This window comes from Perna viridis, chromosome 3, assembly GCF_037379345.1.
Source record: "Perna viridis isolate PV_CMFRI_1.1 ecotype Kerala chromosome 3, ASM3737934v1, whole genome shotgun sequence".
NCBI classification, from domain to species: domain Eukaryota; kingdom Metazoa; phylum Mollusca; class Bivalvia; order Mytilida; family Mytilidae; genus Perna; species Perna viridis.
Window position 1 is genome coordinate 14,443,370 of NC_142447.1, and position 22,617 is coordinate 14,465,986.

The 22,617-nt window shown below is 33.1% G+C and overlaps 1 protein-coding gene across 2 annotated transcripts in view; it reads right to left on the reverse strand.

The window, feature by feature from the left end:
* Nucleotides 1-1,661: 1,661 nt before the first annotated feature.
* The window catches only part of LOC148621122 (uncharacterized), a 31,132-nt gene continuing 10,176 nt past the window's right edge, over nucleotides 1,662-22,617 (reverse strand). Inside the window, exons 2-11 of one of the 2 annotated variants that reach the window (XM_088575169.1) lie at nucleotides 19,288-19,682; nucleotides 17,335-18,231; nucleotides 16,461-16,651; nucleotides 14,814-14,920; nucleotides 13,583-14,762; nucleotides 12,653-12,846; nucleotides 9,273-9,423; nucleotides 8,519-8,710; nucleotides 7,489-7,646; nucleotides 1,662-5,671 (exon numbers count right to left, since the gene is read on the reverse strand). In XM_088575169.1, coding sequence (XP_088431295.1) covers nucleotides 5,516-5,671; nucleotides 7,489-7,646; nucleotides 8,519-8,710; nucleotides 9,273-9,423; nucleotides 12,653-12,846; nucleotides 13,583-14,762; nucleotides 14,814-14,920; nucleotides 16,461-16,651; nucleotides 17,335-18,231; nucleotides 19,288-19,682 — 3,621 coding nt within the window. In that variant the 3' untranslated portion in view covers nucleotides 1,662-5,515. Of the gene's footprint in view, nucleotides 5,672-7,488; nucleotides 7,647-8,518; nucleotides 8,711-9,272; nucleotides 9,424-12,652; nucleotides 12,847-13,582; nucleotides 14,921-16,460; nucleotides 16,652-17,334; nucleotides 18,232-19,287; nucleotides 19,683-22,617 lie in introns of both variants that reach the window. The other variant, XM_088575168.1, reaches the window with a different exon arrangement.

The following is a 22,617-nucleotide window of genomic DNA, read 5'->3' on the forward strand; positions in this document are numbered from 1 at the left end:
TAGAAAATAAATAAGACACAGAAATACAATGCCTGTTTTTGTTTGCACTTATCCCCCCATACACTATCACAAAGAAATTTAAGTATTTCTTTGACTAAAAATCAGGCAAAATGCGCATAAGGTATGGCACATAAAGAAAACAAAACAGATTTTTTATAGCATTGTCCAAATACTTATACCTCATAACCTCCAGACAAAACCACCATATTTTCGTAATATTTGCCTTTTTAAGATATTGATAGGTCAAATGGAAAGTTTCCCTGTAGTTTTTCCCTATATAAACAGTAACAAAAATATCTACATCTCTGATGCTTCAGGATAAATTTAAATAGCTTTTCAGTTGATTTCTAGACGTATTAAATATATTTGAAGCAAAAAAAAATTGATGTGCCTCGGTGGCACTGCCACCCATCGTCAATTTCATACACAGAATGGTTCTTAAATGAAACTGACATTACACTTCAAAATAGAATTCTGCATAACTATATACTAATATATAAAAAGTGAGTAAGCCAAACCAAATTCCTGGACTAAATTTCAATTTAACTAATACATGTAATACACATAATTAGTTTTTTTCTCAAGTGCCTGAGGTAGTTGGATGTAGAACAGTGAAATACATCTTTTAAGCTTAAGGCAAGTTATGATTTTCAGGGTATGGTAAAAACTGATTTTAATGTCATTGGATTATTAATCAGTGATAATTTCATTAGAAAAGTAAACATCAGCCATGCATAACCTATTTAATTTATCATGTAACTCAAGACAGTTCTGACACAAAGCTGTTGTACAAAATTCATTAATTTAACCTTGAGGTCAAGGTTTAAAGGTTACCAACCATATTATGTAACTAGTCATCTTGTGCCAATCTTACCACATGCCAAATACAAAAAATCTACACCAGGACACGAACTTGAATTTGTATACAAAAACCATCAATTTGACCTTGAGATCAAAGATTAAGGTCACCAACCATGGGATGTGACACATTTTATTGAGCTGATCTACCCTCATGCCAAATATCAAAAGCCTACACCAAGAAAAGTCACATCAGGGACAAGAATCATCAATTTGACCTTGAGATCAAAGGTCAACAACCATCTCTCCCAACAAATTAACTTAATCTGATCTACCCTCATGCCAAATATCAAAAGCCTACACAGACAAGACAACAAGTTACAGCCAAGACACGATTTGTGAAGGACGGACGGACAGATTGATCACTGCAGAATGTTTGCCACTTTTAGAGGTGGGAATCTACTCGTTGCAGATGTTTTCAAAATGTGAGAGCATTCCACACAGAAGGTGGGAAATATCAACCCACAATTGAAGTTGATTAAAATAAAACATCTGTTACAAATTGAACATTTGTTTTTAATTTGTTTTGACCAAGTTTTGCAAACAAAATTTTCTACCCAACTCTCCCCCTAGATAAGCTAATGGATTTAGGAGACAAGGACCAAGGCCTAGTGATGTTCTGATTGGAGTAAAGTGGGAAGGATTTTCTTAACTTATTTATGGACACAAGTTTGAATATGGAGGGAAGGGGACTGCTTGCCCCTTGAAAACCCCACTTTCCTGTAAAATATAAACTTAATACATCTGTTTCTAATTTCAGCTGAGTAGAGAAAATCAGAAAAATGTCGACAAATACAAACATGTACCAACAAAATCATCATTTTCTTTATTTCAACATTTGTACATATCTAACAATGGAAAAATAAACCTGACTTTCCTGTTCATTATAATGACTAGTAAATTAAACATCTATGGTCCAACATGATGATTATACATGAAATCAATCTATCAATACTAAAGCCAAATTGACACTAATTCTTATAAACAATACCAACTATGGAGGACTGATTAAAGAGGCTGTTCATGCAAAAATCAGTCAGACCCTATAAAATGGGTGGCACACGGTAAATTTTATCCCACTGAATTTTTTGTTGCAATGTGATGTATATACCATATGTATGCCTCTGAAAATACATTTAAAGTTCCCCAACAAAGCAACCAAATTTTGTTCTAATGAAAGAGTTATCTCCCTTTCATCAATGAATTTCAATGGTTTCTACGTAATTTATTTTTCTTTAATCATTGAAGTTAATCAAAAACCAACATTCAACTTTGAGAAAGTATGCGTAAGTGATTCAAAATTGGTGATTTTTTTTTAAAGCAAAATTTGCTGTGTGCCAACCACTGCCTTCTTTTTGCATGGACACTCTCTTCAAGAACTAAAAACAAAAACACGAGGAATGATTATTGGCTTGCACACCCATTAAACTTTGGAACGGTTCATGTAGGAGATTCTCATCCACTGAAACTGAGATTTTTCTGTACCAGCAATTTTTTATGTAAAATTTCAATTATTTAGTAATTTTCACAAAAAAATATATTAATTTTAACCAAAAACTTTCCACAAATCTGATATTCTTATTTGGGGAAAATCTTATTTTTTCATTGAATTTGTGGGAGCCTACCATTAAAGTGGCAGGGTTAACACATATGCAGTGAACAGAAACCATATGAGTGGAATGTAGCTTAAACACGTAAAACCAAAAGAACTTTTTTAGTCATGGTTGGCCACACCTCTCAGCCACCTTATTTACCACAATGATACATGTAGCACCTAGGTAGTCCACTTTAGTTGACAATCATTTACTAATCTATTTTACCCTTAACAATGAAAATGAATACCATTATAATTATCATCACAAAACAATGAAAAACACAACCAACAATTGTGATTCCATAAACTTTCAACAACAAAGAATTTCCTCTTCCAGTGTTGCTTTAGCTGATGATGGAAATTAGCTAAACACAGTGAAAAAATATTCTTCCTACTGGCCCTTTCATGGAAGGAAATGAAATAGACACAAATGCTTTTAACAAAAAAGTTAGTATTTCAAGACAACAGTTTTGTTGTTGTATATACTTGTTACCATCAAAAGAAAAGTTTAAAAGGTGCACTTTTTAAGGTACAAAAAAAATCCTTGGTTCCTGTGCCAGTTATCATGAAAACCAATGTGAACAAGGGCCATTTCTTTTAAAAATTTCATTATTTCAAAAAATGTTAAGAGGGTACTTTTTACACTGTTCACAGCCAGAAAAAAACAGATGTTGCACATCACATCATGATAAGAATGTCCCCACTTAACAATTGATATTAAATTCAGTCATGTGGTAGATATGAAAAAATCCTGGAAGGGGAAACATCGTACAAGTCAAAACGTTGGTGAGGTGCTTTTTTGTTTTCATTCTCATGACATTGCAATTGAAATTTGGTAATAAGACAGTCTCTCAAAAAAAAAAAAAAAAAAAATCAGGGACGGAAAACCAAGAAATTAATTTTAACTGACCTACAATGAAACACATGAGGCATTTACATACCAAGCACTATATTTCTACAATACAACATCACTTAGCACTATAGAAATGGTCATCTAGTTTATTGAAGAATGCTTATCTTCAAAAACATTCAGACCACTGTGATGATGACAGTAGGGAACTACCAAAGGAAAGTGATATGAAACAGCATTATGTTATTTCTATATATAATATGATTTTCATTGAAATTATGCATCATTAAGAGTCAGCAATATACTTACTTATCAGATGGAATACACCCAGAAATAATGAAAAGCTAGACCTAAACTGAAATTTTTTTTACCTAAAGAATGTTCGATTCTTATACTGGTTCGAAATGCACATCAGAAAGAGAAAGAAACAAATTCCATGTTAATTGTGGTCTGTTAAGATTGGTTTCACAATAAAATTAATCTATATATGCCCAGCCATTAAAGGAAAAAAAGACTCAAAGATAACAGAGATTGAAAAATTATTTGAATAATGTAAATTATAACCAGAGCAAAATAAAAAACATCATGACAGTAGACTTCAAAAAATTAATGCTACCCATTCATGAATTCTTTCATCAGGCCAAATAAAAAAAATGTGTGGTCACCTCTTTGAATAAATTGGGGTTGGTAGGTCAAAAACCTTTAAAAAAAAAAAAAAAAATTCTTTTAAACAGCTCATGAAATCTTCTGTAATGTTACTAAATCCTGCAAAATGAAAGCCTAAGTGTTCAATGAACATATTAATTACAACAACTGATCACTAGACAATCATCATAAACAGGAATGAAACAACAGGCTGTTAATTTACTGCTTTCAGTTGTCTAATGGCCACAGCTGCGAACAAATGTGCAGGCACTGTTGTTTACTATTGTAAATACCAAGTCTGGTCCAGAGTGGATTACAAAAGTAGGGTCCGTTAGGTGACTGGAACCATACATATTTGTTTAATTTGGCCTCATTTAAAAAATGCAATGCACTTGTTCATATGTATTGACTTACTTCAGCTGATTAATATCTTGTTTGGGCCTCAGTTTTTTAATTTGTTGGTAAACGGATCCACCAACCCGATTTTTCAACAAAAAAAAAAAGAGAATAAAATTGGAATTTCAGTTTTCAAATTATTATTTTTACTGCCACTGACTACAAAAAAAAGGCAAGTGCTGAATTGTAATACCTATTTAAAAAAAGAAGTTAAGAAAATCAGAATATCACATTTTTGAAGCACTGTTCACTTAAACAAATCTTTCTTCTTGGATTTTTCAAATAAATGGGACATTTGCCCTTACTCAACATTGACATTTTTTGGTATCAATAAAACATTAATATAGATCACAAAGCTGTTACTATCACCATCACATCTAATAACCCTATGGTCTCAAATAGCAAAACCTCAACAACAAAAAACAAAAATGAATACACATGTGAATGTTTTAGTAACATTCTTATCATTCAACACATGGGTAATTTTAAAGTGTAAGTCTTTTTTGTAAGAATCAGGCAAACTTGTAAAAATCAGAAACATGTATGTCAAGACTCATCAATCTGACTATATAATTTCACTCAAGGATGCATTCTCTATTTGAAAAAGCCATTTTTTTTTTATACCTGCATCATTGGATTTCCTCCAAAAATTTTCAATAAAATGTTAGAAAAATTTATAACTCGGTTAACCAAAATAACATGGAAAATCTTGCCTTTTTCCTTACCATATCCACTGCCTGATTCTTGCAGAGACTTACATTTAACATAAAATAAAATGGCAGATGTATTGTACATGTATACAATGTGCAAGTAATTTACTTCCCTGAATATTGTCACAGAAGATTTAACATCAGTAATTAACATCAAATAGCACATTTACCGTATGCTAAGTGCAAGTTGTCTCTATTACTGGTCATAAAAAGAAAAAAGAAAAAAGAAAAAAACCCATATCAGTAATTGTATACAATATATAAGGTAACACATCTGTACCATTTTCTTCAATGGATATTTAAAAAAAACAATGTCACAGACAATCACACATTTCTTTCGTTTTCTTAAAACTGCATTGCAAAATCAATTCTGACATTTTGAGAGAACAATGCCAAGATTCAAATGAAGCAAAACTGAAACAAGAAGAAAGAATACACCTTCAAAAATTGTTCTTAGTTGTATCATCCATCATCTCCTAACTTGTATATTTTCAGCTGATGTGTCAAGAAATTCACAACAATCAGTTTTCCATCTTTGGTCAGGTGAATGTCTGAAGGTCTTTTGATATACTCTGAAAAGCCTATGTTACAAGCGAAACTACCATCTGGATGGAAAATCTATAAAAAACAAACATTAAGTGTTACATTTGTAGGCATGCAAATTATACTCCTACCCATCAAAGAACTTGATATCAGACAGCAAAAAAAATCACTTACAACATATATCCTATCTATTCAAAGCAACATACCAAATATAAAACCAATCTATAGTACCTGAATGAATCCATACAAAAAAATTGTAATCGGTCATCGATCAACCGATCAGTTTCCAATCAGTCAACGACCCATCAAATCGACCCATTAAACCAGTGATTGCATCATGTGACCACAGAGCAATCAAAATATTTTACTTACTCGGTTGTTTTCTTTGTAAATTGTGCAAATATTAACATAATGCAGTATATTTAAATATCAAATGATAAATTTATTTTACATTTGTATAATTTTTAACAGATCATTTGTCATTTTACATAACAAAACTGTGATCAGATCGGTCACCAGACATTACTTATCAATCAGTAAGCGATCATCAATTTGTCAAATTGTTGCGCATATTGGTTCAGGGACTGTATCCATTGGAAGTTGAGATAGTTGCAAGGACATTCCATCTGAATGACAGGTTAACAGACAAAATGATTCCAATATACCACCTGCCTGTTGAGTTGGCGTGTAAAAAGACATTTTACCATATAAGGAAGCTAAAGCTGTAGTGGGCAAAAACAGGAATCACATTTTCCTTCACTCCAGTGTAAATCTACTGAAATAAAAACTTTGCAAAATTCTTGTCTTTTATTTGTACCTCGTGATAATTAATAACAGGATGATTAATTGGAAAGAGGGAATAACAAAATATTACCAAGAGTGCCAATAATGTCTAGATTTTACAAGTGTGCAGAGCTTGTTCTGCACACAACTTGAATCTTCAAGCGTTCTTGGCACGAGTGATCATCTTTTGGTTATTCAAGATAACCGACTGATTATCCTAATTATTATATAGGTTTTCTTCATAATTTATCAATGTTTTCAACAGGAAATTTAAATTCCATGATTGACAAATTGATATCAAAGTTGTAACGTTTTGGCAGAAGAAAGTCCTAGAGTTAAATTACCAAATTTATTTCACACCGTGAATTATCAAAATTCATTACACTGGCAACATTCGGTAAAACAACCTATACAATAAAACTTTTTTCTCTACTTCCTTCTGTTGGATATTTTCTATTTCAAGCAATGATACTAAAAAAGTTAATTATTAAATTAAATGTTAACATAATGTCAAGCCAGATGTTATCTTTACATAATGTCAAACCAGATGTTATCTAAAAAATTATGAACTAGGAACCTGGGAAGGGGAGATATGGTACAAGTTATCATGCAAATACATTATACCAAATATTTAAGCATCTGCTGAGAAAAATCTGTTACAGAAAATTATAACAGATGAATAGATGGACAGACAAGGTAACTGCATAATAGCCAGCGGGTATAATTAACAGTGACAATACTTAGGAATTCAATAATGTCAGTCTTGAACATTTTGACAGAACATCACTTTTCTTCAGGATGCAAGTTACTTTCTTTTCATAAAATTTTATCAAAATTACAAGCTTCAGGAGAGTTGGGCTAAAGGTTTTAACAAGTAAATCCTTTAAGTTGGATTATCTCCCTTTCAAGTCTTCCAGCAATTATATAATTTCTTCATGTACATCTATATGATGCCCATCCTAACTATAATTTTCTTAAGTGGTTTAGGAGGAGTTGCACTTACAAGAAATGTGGACAGAACAATATAAAAGATAGGAGTGACTCCTATAAACCCACCAAAATTTGGGGAGGTGTTTTAATCAATCTTATATTGAATTCATTCATAATACCTGAATCCTATCATTTTTACTGTCAGCAATAATCATATTCCCGCTGGAATCCACCTCAATCCCAGATGGTTCATAGAATTCTCCATTCCCATATCCACCTCTGCCAAAAGTGAACTTCAACTTTCCTTGTAAATCAGTCACATAGATCTCATGCCGACCTGTACAACAAAAGACAGTTAACAGGCTTTTCCCCTTTCTGATTAAATATGCACAGGACTTTTCAAGAGTTTGAGTTTACAATAATATTCATTGAAGAAAGGATTCTCCTTCAGAAAAATCTCATTGAAAAACATTGCTTAACTTAATATGTCACATATTTTAGATTTTTATATGCTATCTAAAGATTCCAGAACCACGAATCTGGAAAAATATCAAAGGCTGAGAAATCTAAAAAAAATGTTTCTATAAAAGAAAATATATAAAAAATTCTATAATTAACAATTATGAAAATCATGTAAAGTACAATGTATTTTTGAAAAAAAAAAAAGACTAATGCATTAAAACTGCTCAATGACTTGTTTGCTGGTGAAACCGGTCTTCCAAGTGAAAATGAAATGACCTTTGTTAAACAGTAAAACTGGTCTTAACTGAAACCACATGGACAGTAAAATTGGATGAATTCAGACAAGTGTTTAGTTTACCAGTTTTCAAAATACTTTATAAACTTATACGACAGGATTTTAAGGAGGTAGATCTAGAGTAAGGGGCATATCTCTTGAAATCAATGATATGTTTGCATCATATTCAATTTTACCAAAGCCTATAATGCTTTCATATGAAACAGAATGAAATTCATCCAAGTTACTTTGATGCTTACACGAGACTGATGTAAAATGCTGAATACAAATGTTCCAGTGATTTGTAAGAGTTGTGTCCCTTACCTAGGGTGTGCCTCCATAACAAGTATTTGATTCACAAGGTTCAAAATACATGGTGGGCTGATATGAAGGGACTCTTCCAGAAGTGTCTGGTTAAGACAGGTTTTCAGATTATTCTGTGTTGGGTTTAGACAGGTTTCAGTGTATCTTACCTAGATCACTAACAACAAGGTTGTTTTGATTGACACCTAGAAATCTACACTTAGATTGTGGAACTCTTCCTTGTAAAGGGGAATAAGGGAAGAAATTCATTAGCTCCCCTTTCTGGGAGAAAATTACTATCTTTGGATTCCTTTTATCCACATCTAATGTCAGCAAATTCCCATCCTTGGTCAAACATAACCCTGAAAATAAAACACAAATAATTTTTTATTTCTATTCAATACCCCATGAGAAAATGCAACACATTTTGTATATATGTTTTTTGAACTAAAATGATGAACATGTGGAACATACATGTATGTTTATTAATTTGTTTTTGTAGTCATTTATGTGCTAAAAAAATCATAAATTTCCATACTGGTCCTAAACATAGGTTTATATGTTTTGAAACATTTTGAAAACGAGAGCAATTTTTCCTGTGATGCATATATTAGTGTTTAAAATCAACTAACACCAGACCAACCAAAATATGCCAGACTGACCATTCAGACAAAAATCTGTTCGATCAGACAAGATACCCACGATGTCCGACCAATGTCCAGTCATTCAAATGAAAAATTTGATGGGTCTATAACTCTCAACAGATCTTGTTCAATCATCCAGAAAGAGGATTTGATTTTTAAAGATGTACTGAAGCCAAGTTTTGCCTAGTAAACCAAACTAAAAAACCTGTTTTTTTATTTATTTTTTTTTTTAAATTATATTACGCTGTAACGTGAACATTGTATTTCACACTGGTCTTACCATAAGGCATCGATAACTGATAGGCACCCATTTGTCGTATCATAACTCCTTGTACTATATCAAACATTCTAATACACTGGTCATCTTTAACAAACATGTCATCTCTTTCATTTATAACTATAGCTGATGGCCTCTGCATGGCTGGCTTCAACTGAAAGGACAAATAAAACTGATCGGCATGTTACTGTTCAGTTATATGTATGTACATGTATATTAACCTAGTCATTGGTGGATGAACTGGCAGGGAAGGTGATTGCAGCGTAGCCTTCTCTTATTCAGTCGTACAATAATATAAAATATCAACACCATGTTTCAGCTAACATTCCCATTGCTACAGAAGCTCCAAAATTCAGTTTCTAGGCATGAATTATTAAAATCTTTGAGAGAATTTAATTGGGATTTTTTTTTTTTGATTGTAATGTGGTCAAAGGGAAGGCATTCTAATAATCTATTTCAAAACCAAACATCAAGTGTCTATGACCTCTTTCCATATATTTACTTTTTATGCATTTCTTTTGTCTTTGTCTGGGGAACATAATAATATAATACCAAAATCACTTCTCAAGTGTTTGAGAAAAAACATTTACATTTGAAATCTGGAGAAATCTCAACTGCAATTGCCCTCAGGCTATTTTTAAAGTATGTCAATAAAATTTATCAGGGTGTCCATGTAAAAACCAGGCATTGGATACTACATGACAAATTTTGTTTAAAAGAAGTTTTACTCATTTCATTTCACAAATGCATCCTTTTGCAAAGTTGAATGATGGTTTTGGACAAACTGCAGTGATATAAGAGAAATAAATTTCATAGAAAGCATTGAAATTCATTGAAAAGGGGGTTGTTTTGCTAGCGCATGAAGAAATCATTTTCTGAGCCATCCATTGTTGATTCAAAACTAACTTCATACTTTTTGATACACATATGATATATACATATTTAAATATGAACAAAAAATTCAGCGGAAAAAAATTTACCCTGTGCCACTCATATCATAGGATCTCCCTGATTTTTACATGGACAGTCTCTTAAATAAAACAAGACACTCTCAAAGAGCCTGAATCGTTCACCTGGAAAATCATGCCTATTAACTAAGTAAGTAAAGGTATCATGCTTTGTAACCATATTTGACAAAAATTGCTGAAAAAGAGCATCTACTGATGAATGCTATAAATTCAACTGAGTACCTAAGGCACTGTAATATGTTGGAAATGCCTTCGAAGCTTTCTTTTTTAGAACCTCTGGAAAAAATGTGGGCAGGAGTATCCCATGCCCTGTTATCCCACTGGATGTGAGGAGGCATTAGCCCAACATACATTTGTTGAAAAAGAACATAAAATGAACTTAAATCATGGCTATACATTTTCATCATCACTTCAACTCAGAAGACCATGTTTACTATATAAATCAAATGTCATTGAAATTAAAGCAAGTGTGCACATTAGCGGGAAAATGGCAGCCATTTTGAAAACGGTCACCCAGAACAAATTTGTGTCATCACCATTCAACTTGTAATACCATGTATCCTAAAGAAACTGAAAATCATTGGAATACAAGCAACTGGTAAAGATAGCCATTTGTCATTATGAAAATGATTGCCTAACAAAAAATTTCAATACTGCCAGTCAACTCAAGACTTTCATGTTTATTTTATGAGTTGCTTACATCTTTCATTCTTCTATAGTTGAGGAAAAAAATAGCAAAAAAAAAAAGAATTTTGACCTCTATGTTTTTATTATTAGTAACGATGGCCATGTTTTTTAACCAATGACAAATTTGTAAAGGATACACTAACGAACAGTAATGCCAACTTTAATTATATTTGGTTGCATGGTTTCAGAGAAGAACATTTTCAAAGCTGTACATGTCAAAACAACAAAGAAATCTGTTTCAGAGGCCATAACTCCTACATCGAGTGATAAATCATTTTGGCATGGGCTCGTATTCTGATGGTGAACAAAATTACCTGACAAAATTTTTGCTAAATTCAACTATTTTTGAGCAAAAAACTGTATTTTTTAATAGTATGTTCAATTTTTAGTAACAGTGACCATGTTTTTAACATTTAAAAAATTTTCAACAATCAGTTTGTGCAAAATATCCTTAAGAATAAACATGCCAAGTTTCATAAGAATTGGTCAAGCAGCTTCAGAGATGTTTGAAAAAAACTAATGATGACAGAGGATGACGCTTACACAAAGTGAGTTAAAACTAGGCTAAGCACATGATTCACCCTTTTCCTATAATAATGGTTTTTCAAAGTCTAAAATTTAGATATGACATTTTGAAAAACAATTAAGAAAGAGGGCATTCAATTTAAGACAAACATTGTACAAATTCTCCCAAGTGTTCTGATGTGTGTAGGGATGGGCAGACTGTAATAAAACATTATAAAAATACATCAAATCCTGCTTACTGTATATGTTGTTTATTTTTTCAAAGATTTAAATTTGACCATCACTTCTGCTTTGTAAAAGGAAAAGGAAAAGCTATTGACCAAACTATACAACAAACATAAAGACTTTTCATTCTGTATTGTCAACTTCCCTTTCATCTTTGGCAACATCCCTACAACACTTGTGTACAAAGTTTTCATATCACAACTCATATGTTATGCCAGAGCTTGCTGTAACTATGCAGACTTTTTGTAAAACACTAGACCTCTTACATTTAAGCTTCTGAAATAGGATTACTAGTATGTTGCTACAAGATTGAAGTTAACAGGTCAGAAGTTTTATGGTCGTCACCATGAACTTGTGGATCATTACAGTATATCCAATCTGCACCATGAAAACTGATTTATTCAACATGTCTTAAGTTTTCCTTTCCTCTTTCGTCTACCCCGAACTTGACGTTTTATAAGTAACTCGATGGGTGTTTCTAAATCCTGCTTATCTATTCACCAAAACATGTTGTCTTGTCAAGCTTACAATTGCACAACTGATAAAAGAGAAATATTCTGAAAGTGTTTTGACCAGCAACACAAACATTCTTCGGAGAGGACGCTTACCCTACAAGTGCACTTGGTCCATGGTCCCAGTTTTTAGGGGAGTCTGAGTTGCTCATTCCCTGGATAACATTCTTTTTACTTTTACTAGAATCTTGGTTCCAATGATTACACTTTTTAACAATGTTGTAAATAAGGATTAATTAAGCCGAGGTAGAAATAAGCATTCTCTCCCTGGTCTTGTGGCAGTATGACAGGCAAGTCTTAGTCAAACAGAGCTTGCCACCTAATTGAGGACGTTTTTTCTGTTCAACATTTCATAAGGGCAATATCAAACTTCACTCCAGGCTGGTCAAGTTCAGATAAAACTTGTCAATTTAATCAGTTCAACAAATTTTCTTATTTCTTCCCCTGATTAAGGCAATTCTGATACCTTAGACCCAATAGTACTCCTATGTTTGCCATCAGAAGTGAATATTTTGATAAGATGGTTCCCTGTATCAGCTACAGCGATGTCTCCATAACTAGAGGTAGCAACACCAATTGGAAAATGCAGGCCATAATCCTTTCCTCCTATTTTTCCAATCAGTTTTGCTGGTATAGGTGGCAGCACCATTCTGGAGTTAACTGGAAAAAGACATATAGCCATCACTTTATAATTCCTATAGTATATAGTAAATTTAAATATGCTCTTCAGACCATTTGTGAACAAGAGATAAAATGCTTTCTTCTTAAAAAGGATATCAAGACCAACATTTACTCATGTTGGGTTCAGTATTGGCCTCCAAACATTTTGCCTGAAGTTACATAAGGAAATCATTTTTAAGCATTCACAACTGTATGTGTTCAATCAAAAACCTTTCCATTGTACAAAAAAAAAAGTGATGCCCCCGCATTTAACCTTCATACAGCTACATGTATATCATAACTCATAATTGTAAAAAGCACTTTGTCAGATGTGTTATTGTGTCTGCGAGTCACAAATGATGCCCCCGCATGTGGTTTTGAGTAAAACTCAGCATAGCTGAACGAAACTTAAACTCAATCTGTAACTAATCATGACAGACTCACATACAAAAAAGCAGTTCAATATCTTCAAGGGTTTACAAAAAAGTGCGGAAAACTGTTATTTCCACAAAATTTTTCAAGTCCAGGGCCCATATTTTTTGTAAAACTCAGCGTAAGGGAACGAACTTTAACTCATTCTGTAACTAATCATGACAGACTCACATACAAAAAATCAGTTCAGTATCTTCAAGGATTTTCAAAAAAAGTGCAGAAAACTTATGGGACGGACAGAATTACGGACTGTGACTCATAAAAACAAAATAACCTGCTTTGTCCCCATTGAAATTTGTTATACCTTTAGAAACCGTAGCAATGTACTTAGCTACAGGACTCAGTAATGACCCCATATTAACATTCTGAAGACTGTGTGGTGGAATGTCCCATCTAGATATTCTGTACTTCATCCCTGCAACTTCAGATTTATTCCGGCTTTCATTCATACAATCAGAACCACTAGGAGCCAGTTGGTCCCATCTGGAAGCTCTTGTCTCATTTTTTGCCTGATTTTGTTTTTGATCTGGATCACTGGTAGGTAACTGGTCCCATCTGGAAGCTCTTGTCTCATTTTTTGCCTGATTTTGTTTTTGATCTGGATCACTGGTAGGTAACTGGTCCCATCTGGAAACTCTTCTATGTTTAATTTTAATTTCATCACCTTTTATATCCATAGCCTCTATGTGTTGGCCATCACTTTGAAACCCATCCTGTGCACTTATAGAAACTGAATTTAAGACAGGTTTCCTATCTTCATCCAAATTTTCAGATCCGTTTAGTTGATTTTTATCAGCCTTTGACAAAAAGACTTTAGTACCCTGAATTGCTGCTGAAACACCAACTGTAACATTTTTTGTCCAGCTCTCTGTGTAGGTAATTTTCATATCTTTTACTCTTTTAGTATCCTTGTTATCACTTTTAAATGTATCTTTGTTTTCCCAAACTGTAGAATCTTCTTCCCAACCAGAGTCTACAACTCCATAATTTGAATCTTGTTCTGGGGAAAATGGTTCCTTTTTTATAGCACATGGCATTAAAATTGTTTCAGTTTCAATCTTCTCAGATTTCACTGGTGGACTTATGTGTAGTTGCTCAAAGGCTTCTACAGTTATTTCTTCTAAATTTTCATCACTAACAGCTTTATTGTTATTAGCATCTAAGTTCCCCACATTCTCTTCTTTTAAACTTAACGATTTCATTTTAAAGCTAAAAGAAGGTCTTCTGAGTCTAAACTCTTCCTCTTCTTGTGGAAAGGCTACACTGTTTGTCTTTGAATTGGTTCTATTCTTTCTCTTTGCTCTTGGAGTACTAGTGACAGAATTTGATGCAGTGCTATCTGCCTCATCCAGCCAACATTCAGGAACACCCCCACTTGAGGCATCACTACCTAAGTCCTGTCGGGTTGATTTGATGGAAGATACCACATGAACCTCTGATTTTAGTTTGGGTTGTGGTGATTCAACAGCACGTACCACATGAACCTCTGACTTCAATTTGGGTTGTGGTGATTCAACAGCACATACCACATGAACCTCTGACTTCAGTTTGGGTTGTGGTGATTCAACAGCATGTACAACATGGACCTCAGACTTTACTTTAGGGGAATCTACATCACCCCACCAGTCACAATCATCTGTATCTGAAGTTAAAAAAATCACAAAATAAAATTTAATGAGATTTCTACAAAAAACTATGTATTCCCGCTATGCTCTTTTTTTAAGATTCAAAATGGCAGTGTGATATGGGTGAAGTACATATGGCTTCAAACCGCTGTAAAATGTAAGCAAAATCTAATACTGTTAACATATTAATTTTCACAGTATACTTATTTTCGCGGTGGATAGAGACCCAGGAAATGAACTTTATCACCATGTACATGTAGCACTAATATTTTTTTTGAAACCGCAAAAATTGATACCTGCTAATATATTCATTTTACAAAATCTCCAACAATCAATATGTTTATAATAACTAAGCTCTCAAAACTACTTTATTCTGGTGTATATTTTTTTGTAGGAGTATAATAAATTCATTTTTTTGGACACATTTTGTTATCTATAATACACGAACATTTCAAAGTATGCCAGCTAGCAAAAAAATAGAAAGCTGCAGTGAACTTCTTCATGATTGATGTGCTCCTCATATTTTAGGAACATTAAATGTTAATTATTTTATAACTGCATTTTTCATTAAAAAATCTTTTTCAGTTTTACTGTCACTGAAATGTTTCAATAAACCCGGGAAATAGACAAATGTTGACAGTATTTATTCATAAGTTATTCAAAATGAGTTGATTATGGCCTTATGATTTTGGTTGCCCGATTTCCAAAAATGAATCCCCTAGTCCTTGATCTTACTTTTCTAGCTGAATTACTCTCAAATTCCAGTGTTCATTCCAGATTGTGCCCTTGCACCATTGCCACAAATATTTTATGCACGACACAAAAAAATTGCAGCATGAGGGTCCAAGGGGTGCACAGAATATATCGTAGATCAATCAATGATATTTTTCTGTCCCGTGTCCAGATGTGTTTCCTTCTTTTAAAAGGGCCAATAGCCTTGACCGTTTTGTAGTAAACATAAGAAACGAAAGTTTAAACTTTTTTCTGGCCAATAACAACTTAAGGAAACTGCAGGCAGTGTGCTAGGTACAGTTGGTCACTTCATTCTAAAAATGACCCCATTTCACTGTCAAGAGGGCCACTGGCTCCCTTCTGCAATTTTCTGGAATAAACATTGACTTCATTACTTGTACAGGTGTATGCAAAGGAAACAAGAGGCTCCCAGGAGCTTGAATCACTTACCTAGTTGAATTTTGCCTTTCAAGGGCAATAAATTAAACAAAAAGTTGTCCAGCAATTTGGACTCAAGAAAACTGATAGGACTTATCATAAGGATCATTTCAGTAAATTAAAGTCTAAATCTATCATAGTTTTCAAGACATTGGGATAAAACTGTAAAAAAAACCCTGTCATTTTCCCCTGTCAAGAACAATAACTCTTATAAGAAGGCATCTGACAAATTTTATGCCTGAAGACTTTTGTAGTCCTCAAAATATGGATCATTTCAGCTATTGAAAGAATATGGCCAGGTGAGCTAAAAAAGGAAAAAAAAGACATTATCATTTTAAATTTTAGCAGACAAAAAAATTCCACAGTCATGGCAGTATTTTAACAAACCTTTTTTTCTAATGTAAGGAGGGTTTATAACATTTTCTGCCTTGGCAGTGTTGATCAGGCCAGTAAGCATATTTAAACTTTTAGCTGCCAGCGTTCGTTTCTTTGGTTTGACAACTGACTTTTCCTGTTGAGGCAAGACATTTCCTAAGGGCTCTACATGCACATCTGCTGCTCCAGTTTTTGGAGGAGGGCTAAAAAAAAAAAAACCATCAAAGCATACATACATATATACCCAGTCATAATTTATCAATAAAATAAAAAAAAAAGGGTATACAAATATATTTGATCTACAGCAATATGAAATAGAGTGTAATAATAATTATGGAGTAAACTACAAGTATATAAAATGTATCTCTGAGTAGCAGTTCAATTCAAACTGCCAATATAGTGAACACACATGTGCATCAACATGTACATGTGTAATATACACTACCATCAACCAAAATTTTAATTTCTCCACTCTTCACAGTGAATTCACTCAAGTCGTCCACTGTGACTTCACCAAAATAAAAACGTAGATAAAATAACTCCATATCTATACTTATCAATATTTTTTTCTGTCTACATGTATAACTGAAATGTTATTAAACAGCCAGAATTATTAAATATATCTGGTATAAAGAAAGGAGAAGTCAACTACAGACAGTTTTTGAAATGGTGACTCCACTGTGGAGAGTGGAGAAATTAAAATTTGTGTTGACAGTAGAGTAGGGATCAAATGACCATATAAAACTACCAAAACAAATATTCTCTAGGAAGTATTCAAGTGCACATGTACCTTCACAGTACATTCAAACACTATTGAGTGCATACATTTTAGATTTAACAGCAATTCAATTGGTTGTACAGTCAAGTACAAATGTATGTATCTTACATGTAATTCAAGGTAGCACTGTCCCCTGCAGAACCATCAACAGGTGACCCAGAAATGTGTTGATCAGCCGAGACATATTTAGATGGATGACTTTCTTTTGACTGGGACAGCCCTTTCCAATCACCTGAATCCTTATGCTTGACAGCAGCAGCAAATGTCAAAGGATTAGATAAACGAGCTGTGATCTCTTCCATTTCATCATCACTACTATGCCAAATGTCTTCTAATGACTGCTTGTTAAGATTTTTCAATTTTTTGCCTGTTAGCGTACATCTTTTTCTTGTTTGCAGAAAAGTTACTTCCCTTTCCTCTCTGAATGGTGATGATGCTTCCTCTGGATATGATGAGCTACTTTCATCTGAAAACCCTTTTTTCCCTAATCCTGTTTGATTTAGCACATTTCTTACATATGTAACATTTGGCACATCATATCCACCTTTAAAGGCTTGCAATTCCTTTCTCCTGGTCTCCAAATGTTTCGGTTCTTGGTCCATTGCAAGTTTTTGCCCATATAGTTCTGACTTCAAAGATGATTTTCCTACGAAAGCTGTATCACTATAAAGATTTTCATTTCCTTTCCTAACTTTCCAAGAAAGGCTTTCACATTCAGAACAATTCAAACTGCTCTGAACTTCAGCATCCTTTTTGCCTTTTGAATATGTTCTTCCGCAAAACGGACAGTAATCTTTGAATAGAATTTCTGTTTGACATGATCTAGACGCAGTTGTTTTATTTCCACTTTTACCAATAGAAATTTGCTTTGGTATGGAACTGTCACGCGACACTCTTATACTACCAAAACTAGAGAGTTCATCTACAGATTTACAGGGAACAAAGTCTAGACAAATAACATCTTCCTCTAGTTCAAGGTCAGCTGAATTTTCTTTTGTTAGCATCCTGAAACAAAGAATGAAAATTAGAAATTAATAGCAGTGAGTAAACTACAGGCTTTACAGAACTGAATTGCTCATTAGGAAAAAATTGAAATCTGGTTCTATATTTTTTTCTTAAACAGAACAAAAAAAAATATCTACCTGTAGATATTATTTCATCTCTGTCGGCCCCTTGTGGTAAAAATACTGTAAATCAGCCATGCATAAAATCATTAATTTAATCTTAATTACGTTGAAAAATCAAGAACTGAGCCATGGTATGCGATACATTGTACTGAGCCATCTACCCTCATACCAATTATCTAAAGTATTCACCCAAAGACAAAAAAAGTTACAGTCTGGACTCCAGTTTGGAAAATCTCATTAAAGCTCTGGAGTAATCTAAGTAAAATCCTGTATTCTATACCTCTCCGTGCAGATCATTTCAAGATTTGAAATACCCTGTATTTTAACAGAAAGTTTCGATCATGTAAACATGTATCAAAGCTGTTATGGGTTATTCCCAGAACCAGTTTACATTGTATATAATTTCCTCCTGTGTTCTCTCAAAAGGGGATTCTCTATATAGATGGTCGAAAATAAAATTTTTTTAAATGTAACACTATAGTCAAATTTTCCCACAAACAAGGCTCCCTCCTATTTCCCGACATTTTGTGGCAACAAATTTTATTGATATTTTTTTTTAGACAAAGGTCTACCCTTTCTATCTTCAACCTTTTTTACTTTCAGTTTTGATATGCTACTTTGATATAGTATGGCTGAAAAACTTGAGAAGTGGCCTGAGATTCAGTACATGTATATGTGGCAAATTTTTTTCATCATGATATTGGTTCTCAAAATTACAAACCAATTCAAATCCAGTTTGTTTATTGTCATGGACTGACCTTGGATGTAATGATTGAAATTGTCTCTCTTTTATTTTTTTGTCCTGTGAGTTTTACGGATATAGTTCATTCTAGCAACTTTTTATCAGCTGTCTGACTGAATGTCTTACAGGTAAAAAAATATTTCAATGGGTCCATTATATTTGTAGATGTAAAGACATGAATTCTAAGCTTACTTAAATGCTTGTAGAAGAGTTCTAGCTTTCTGAACCTGCATTGGACTAATGTTTCTTGTTACTTGTTTAAGGAGTACTTCGGTCTCTTTACAAAGCTGATCAATTGTTTTCTCTTCACATTGAAGCTGGCGGAGGCAAGTATCAAGATAGACAGTTTTTTCTTGAAAAGAGTCTGTTAGCTGATGAACCATGTTATCATGGAAGTGTTCAAGCTTCATTCTAATGTCCTGGACATATTCTGTCAGCTGTTCATTGCTAGTACTCTGTTTCATCAACAGAAGGGTGTGAGAGGCATTTAGCTGCCTTGCGATAGCTTTCATCTTCTTCAAAAGACCATGGGCATTCATAAGAGAATGCTGTAGATCACTGACTACATCTCCTGGACGGTCCATCATCTAAAATTCAAAAGTAAAAGATGTGATAAAACCACAAGTTACATTGTAGGCCTCAGTTTTTTAATTTGTTGGTTTACAAATTTTTGACAGGATGAAATTGGGTTGGTCAGTTGAGAAGAAAAAAAAAAGAACCTGAATAACATATCTTCCATTAATATTTTCAAAGATTCCATTATCTAACCTGACATAGTTTAGAAGTAGGATTCTTATCTACTGTATGTACCAACACATCATTTATAAGTACAATAAATTCAATGTGCAATACTTAAACAAAATTACTTTCCTCTAATTTTTTGTAACTATAACCTTCATCACAGTATGATATAGTTAGATTAAAATACAGCTGGTAAAAGTGACTAAAAAGTTGAAAGTTAAAATTAGAGTGGAAATTAGAGTTTTAAAACAGGGTTGGTCAAAAACATGTACTGTTTAATTTATCATTGAGCATTGTTTTTGTGTAAATCATCTGTGTTACAGTTCGGCTAAGTGAAAAGTGAACATCAAAAGTAAAACCCTACAAGGTACCAGAAGAATTCAAGGACAGCATATTGAGAGTGCAGACAGATTACATTAAAATGAAAAAAAAAAATTTTTTTTCTTACCTTTGTCTTCTTTTTTCATATTACAATTACACCGAGAGACTACATAACCTTTTCAAAAAATTATATTAACTAATGGTTTTTAAATCTAAAAAATACAATAAAAACTAGTGCACTGTCATTAGTTGGAAGACAATGAAATTTACATTGTTTTTTTTGTTTTTTTTTTCACTATGATTTCCATTTAAAATTATTCTGTGATTTAAAAATTGTTTATAAAACTTCAATAATTATGGAGGGAGAAATTGTCTCCAGAAAAAAAAAAAAAAAGAGACAACAAATTATGTTTTTCTCTACCGTTTTATAAGCTTGCGTTTATTTCCACACAAAACTTCATAGCTTAGATTTTCCCACCAATTATCTCTCCATTATTTATCAACTTCCAGTTGAGAATAAACAAACCCACAAGGCTTTTAAACTCTTATATCATTTACAGAAACTATTTACATTCTTTTCTATTAAAGGAATTTTGATTTTATCATCTCTAGCCAGTGTTAACTTGTTTCACAAACTACTATAACTGATAAGGCCACACCAAAATGATTTCTTGTTCGACAGACCCACCAACAAAAGAAAATTATATTTTTCCACTTCGCGCATCCGGAAAAAAATGTAGCACCCATTTCCAGCATTGTTCTACTTTTTAAATTGTAATTAAAGAAATATAATTTAACAATGGCCAGTGTTTAATTTTGAAAGAAACAGCAGTCTTTTCACATGTTTTTGTAATTAGCACAGATTTTTATCTAAGTCAAGGCTGATTGTGATATTTGACAAGATGCAGATTCTAGTTGTAAAAATTAAAGATGCTCAAGGAGCATAAGTACTGCTGACAAAGACAGTAATGTTCAGTGGAGGAAGTTTTATAGACATCTTCCAATATAGTGTTAATACCAAAAAGCTTTCTCTGTTCTCCAGTTACATCAATGAAGTATGCATGAAAGAAACTTTTTTGTCATACAACAGCATAAGTTTGCCATGACTAATTTGAAATATAAATTTCTACAAAATATTAAATACTATTAGTCAACTAAGTGGAAGCTCCCTTATAAACCAGTTGGCCTTTCATAACTACGTCATTTTCACCATTCAGGATCAACTGATTCTCAGGAATGAAGAAGAAAGATTCTATACAGTTTACGATACCCTGAATGAAGATGAAACTGAGACTGTTGATATAGTTGTTAAAAGAGGGACTATCATGCAATGCACCAATTGAAACAACATATTTAAACACCATATTCCTCTATTTTATATTCACTGTGGCACAGGAGAGGACCTCCAAGATGATACTAGTCCATATACATGTATATCCAGTCTTTATGAACAGTATTCTGTTGTGCAGCCTACATGTATATGTGAAATTTGCTGAAAGAAAGGACAGGACACAAAACATGGGGAAAAAATTCTCTCCAAACAGCCAAACATTAAATTAACTAAATCTGAAAAAAATTGAAATATGAAATTAACATGTGAAAAAGATGCTAAAACAGAGAATACTAAAACAAATGAGACATGGCAATGACATCCTTTAACGCAGAAGTCATCTTAAAAAGTCTTTGTGAACAGAAATAAATGCCTCAGAAATTGATATATAATTTAAAAATCACAAAGATCACAAAGTACAATTGGTATATCAATATTGTCAAAACCTGCAATTTAAGGTTAGGAAAAAAAAGAAATAAAAAAAAAAAGCTCGGCTTTACTTTTTGAGCTTTACTACATGTAGCTCTGGAAAAATCAGGTTGGTGGTTCTGTAAACCAACAAAAAAATAATTTTGTGGCCTTATATGAAGTCCAATAACCAGCCTGCACCAAATATTTTTTGAAACAACATTAACCAATATTAGAAAAATGTTATTTACAGTACATATACATGTACTTTACCAGAAAAGAAAGTTCACCATTTCAACTAGTCTGCTTGTAAATAAACATTACTAGTATTGGCAATAAAGCCCCAGACTGAAAAAAGTCCTGAATGCTTATCATAAAAAAAATCATCAAAACAAGAAATATGAAGACTTTTTGAACTGATTTTTATGTGTTTATTTGTGTGGTATTTTTTCCACAGTGGCCATATTTTAAAGGGGGAGGGTCGTGATCATGCCAAAGTACTAACCCCACCGCAATTTTTGCATTTGTCCAAGCCTCTGTGTTTTGTTTTGTTTTTACATTCAGTTTATTTTTTATGTTACTTAAGTATAATGAGGCAACTCTTTCGTTGTACCTGCGTATTATGATGTTTTGAGGCTAGCCACAGCCTGCCCTGTGGTATAAGGATTTCCTCGTCCTTTATTGAAAACCCATGGGTGGCCTTGGACAGACATTTTCATATG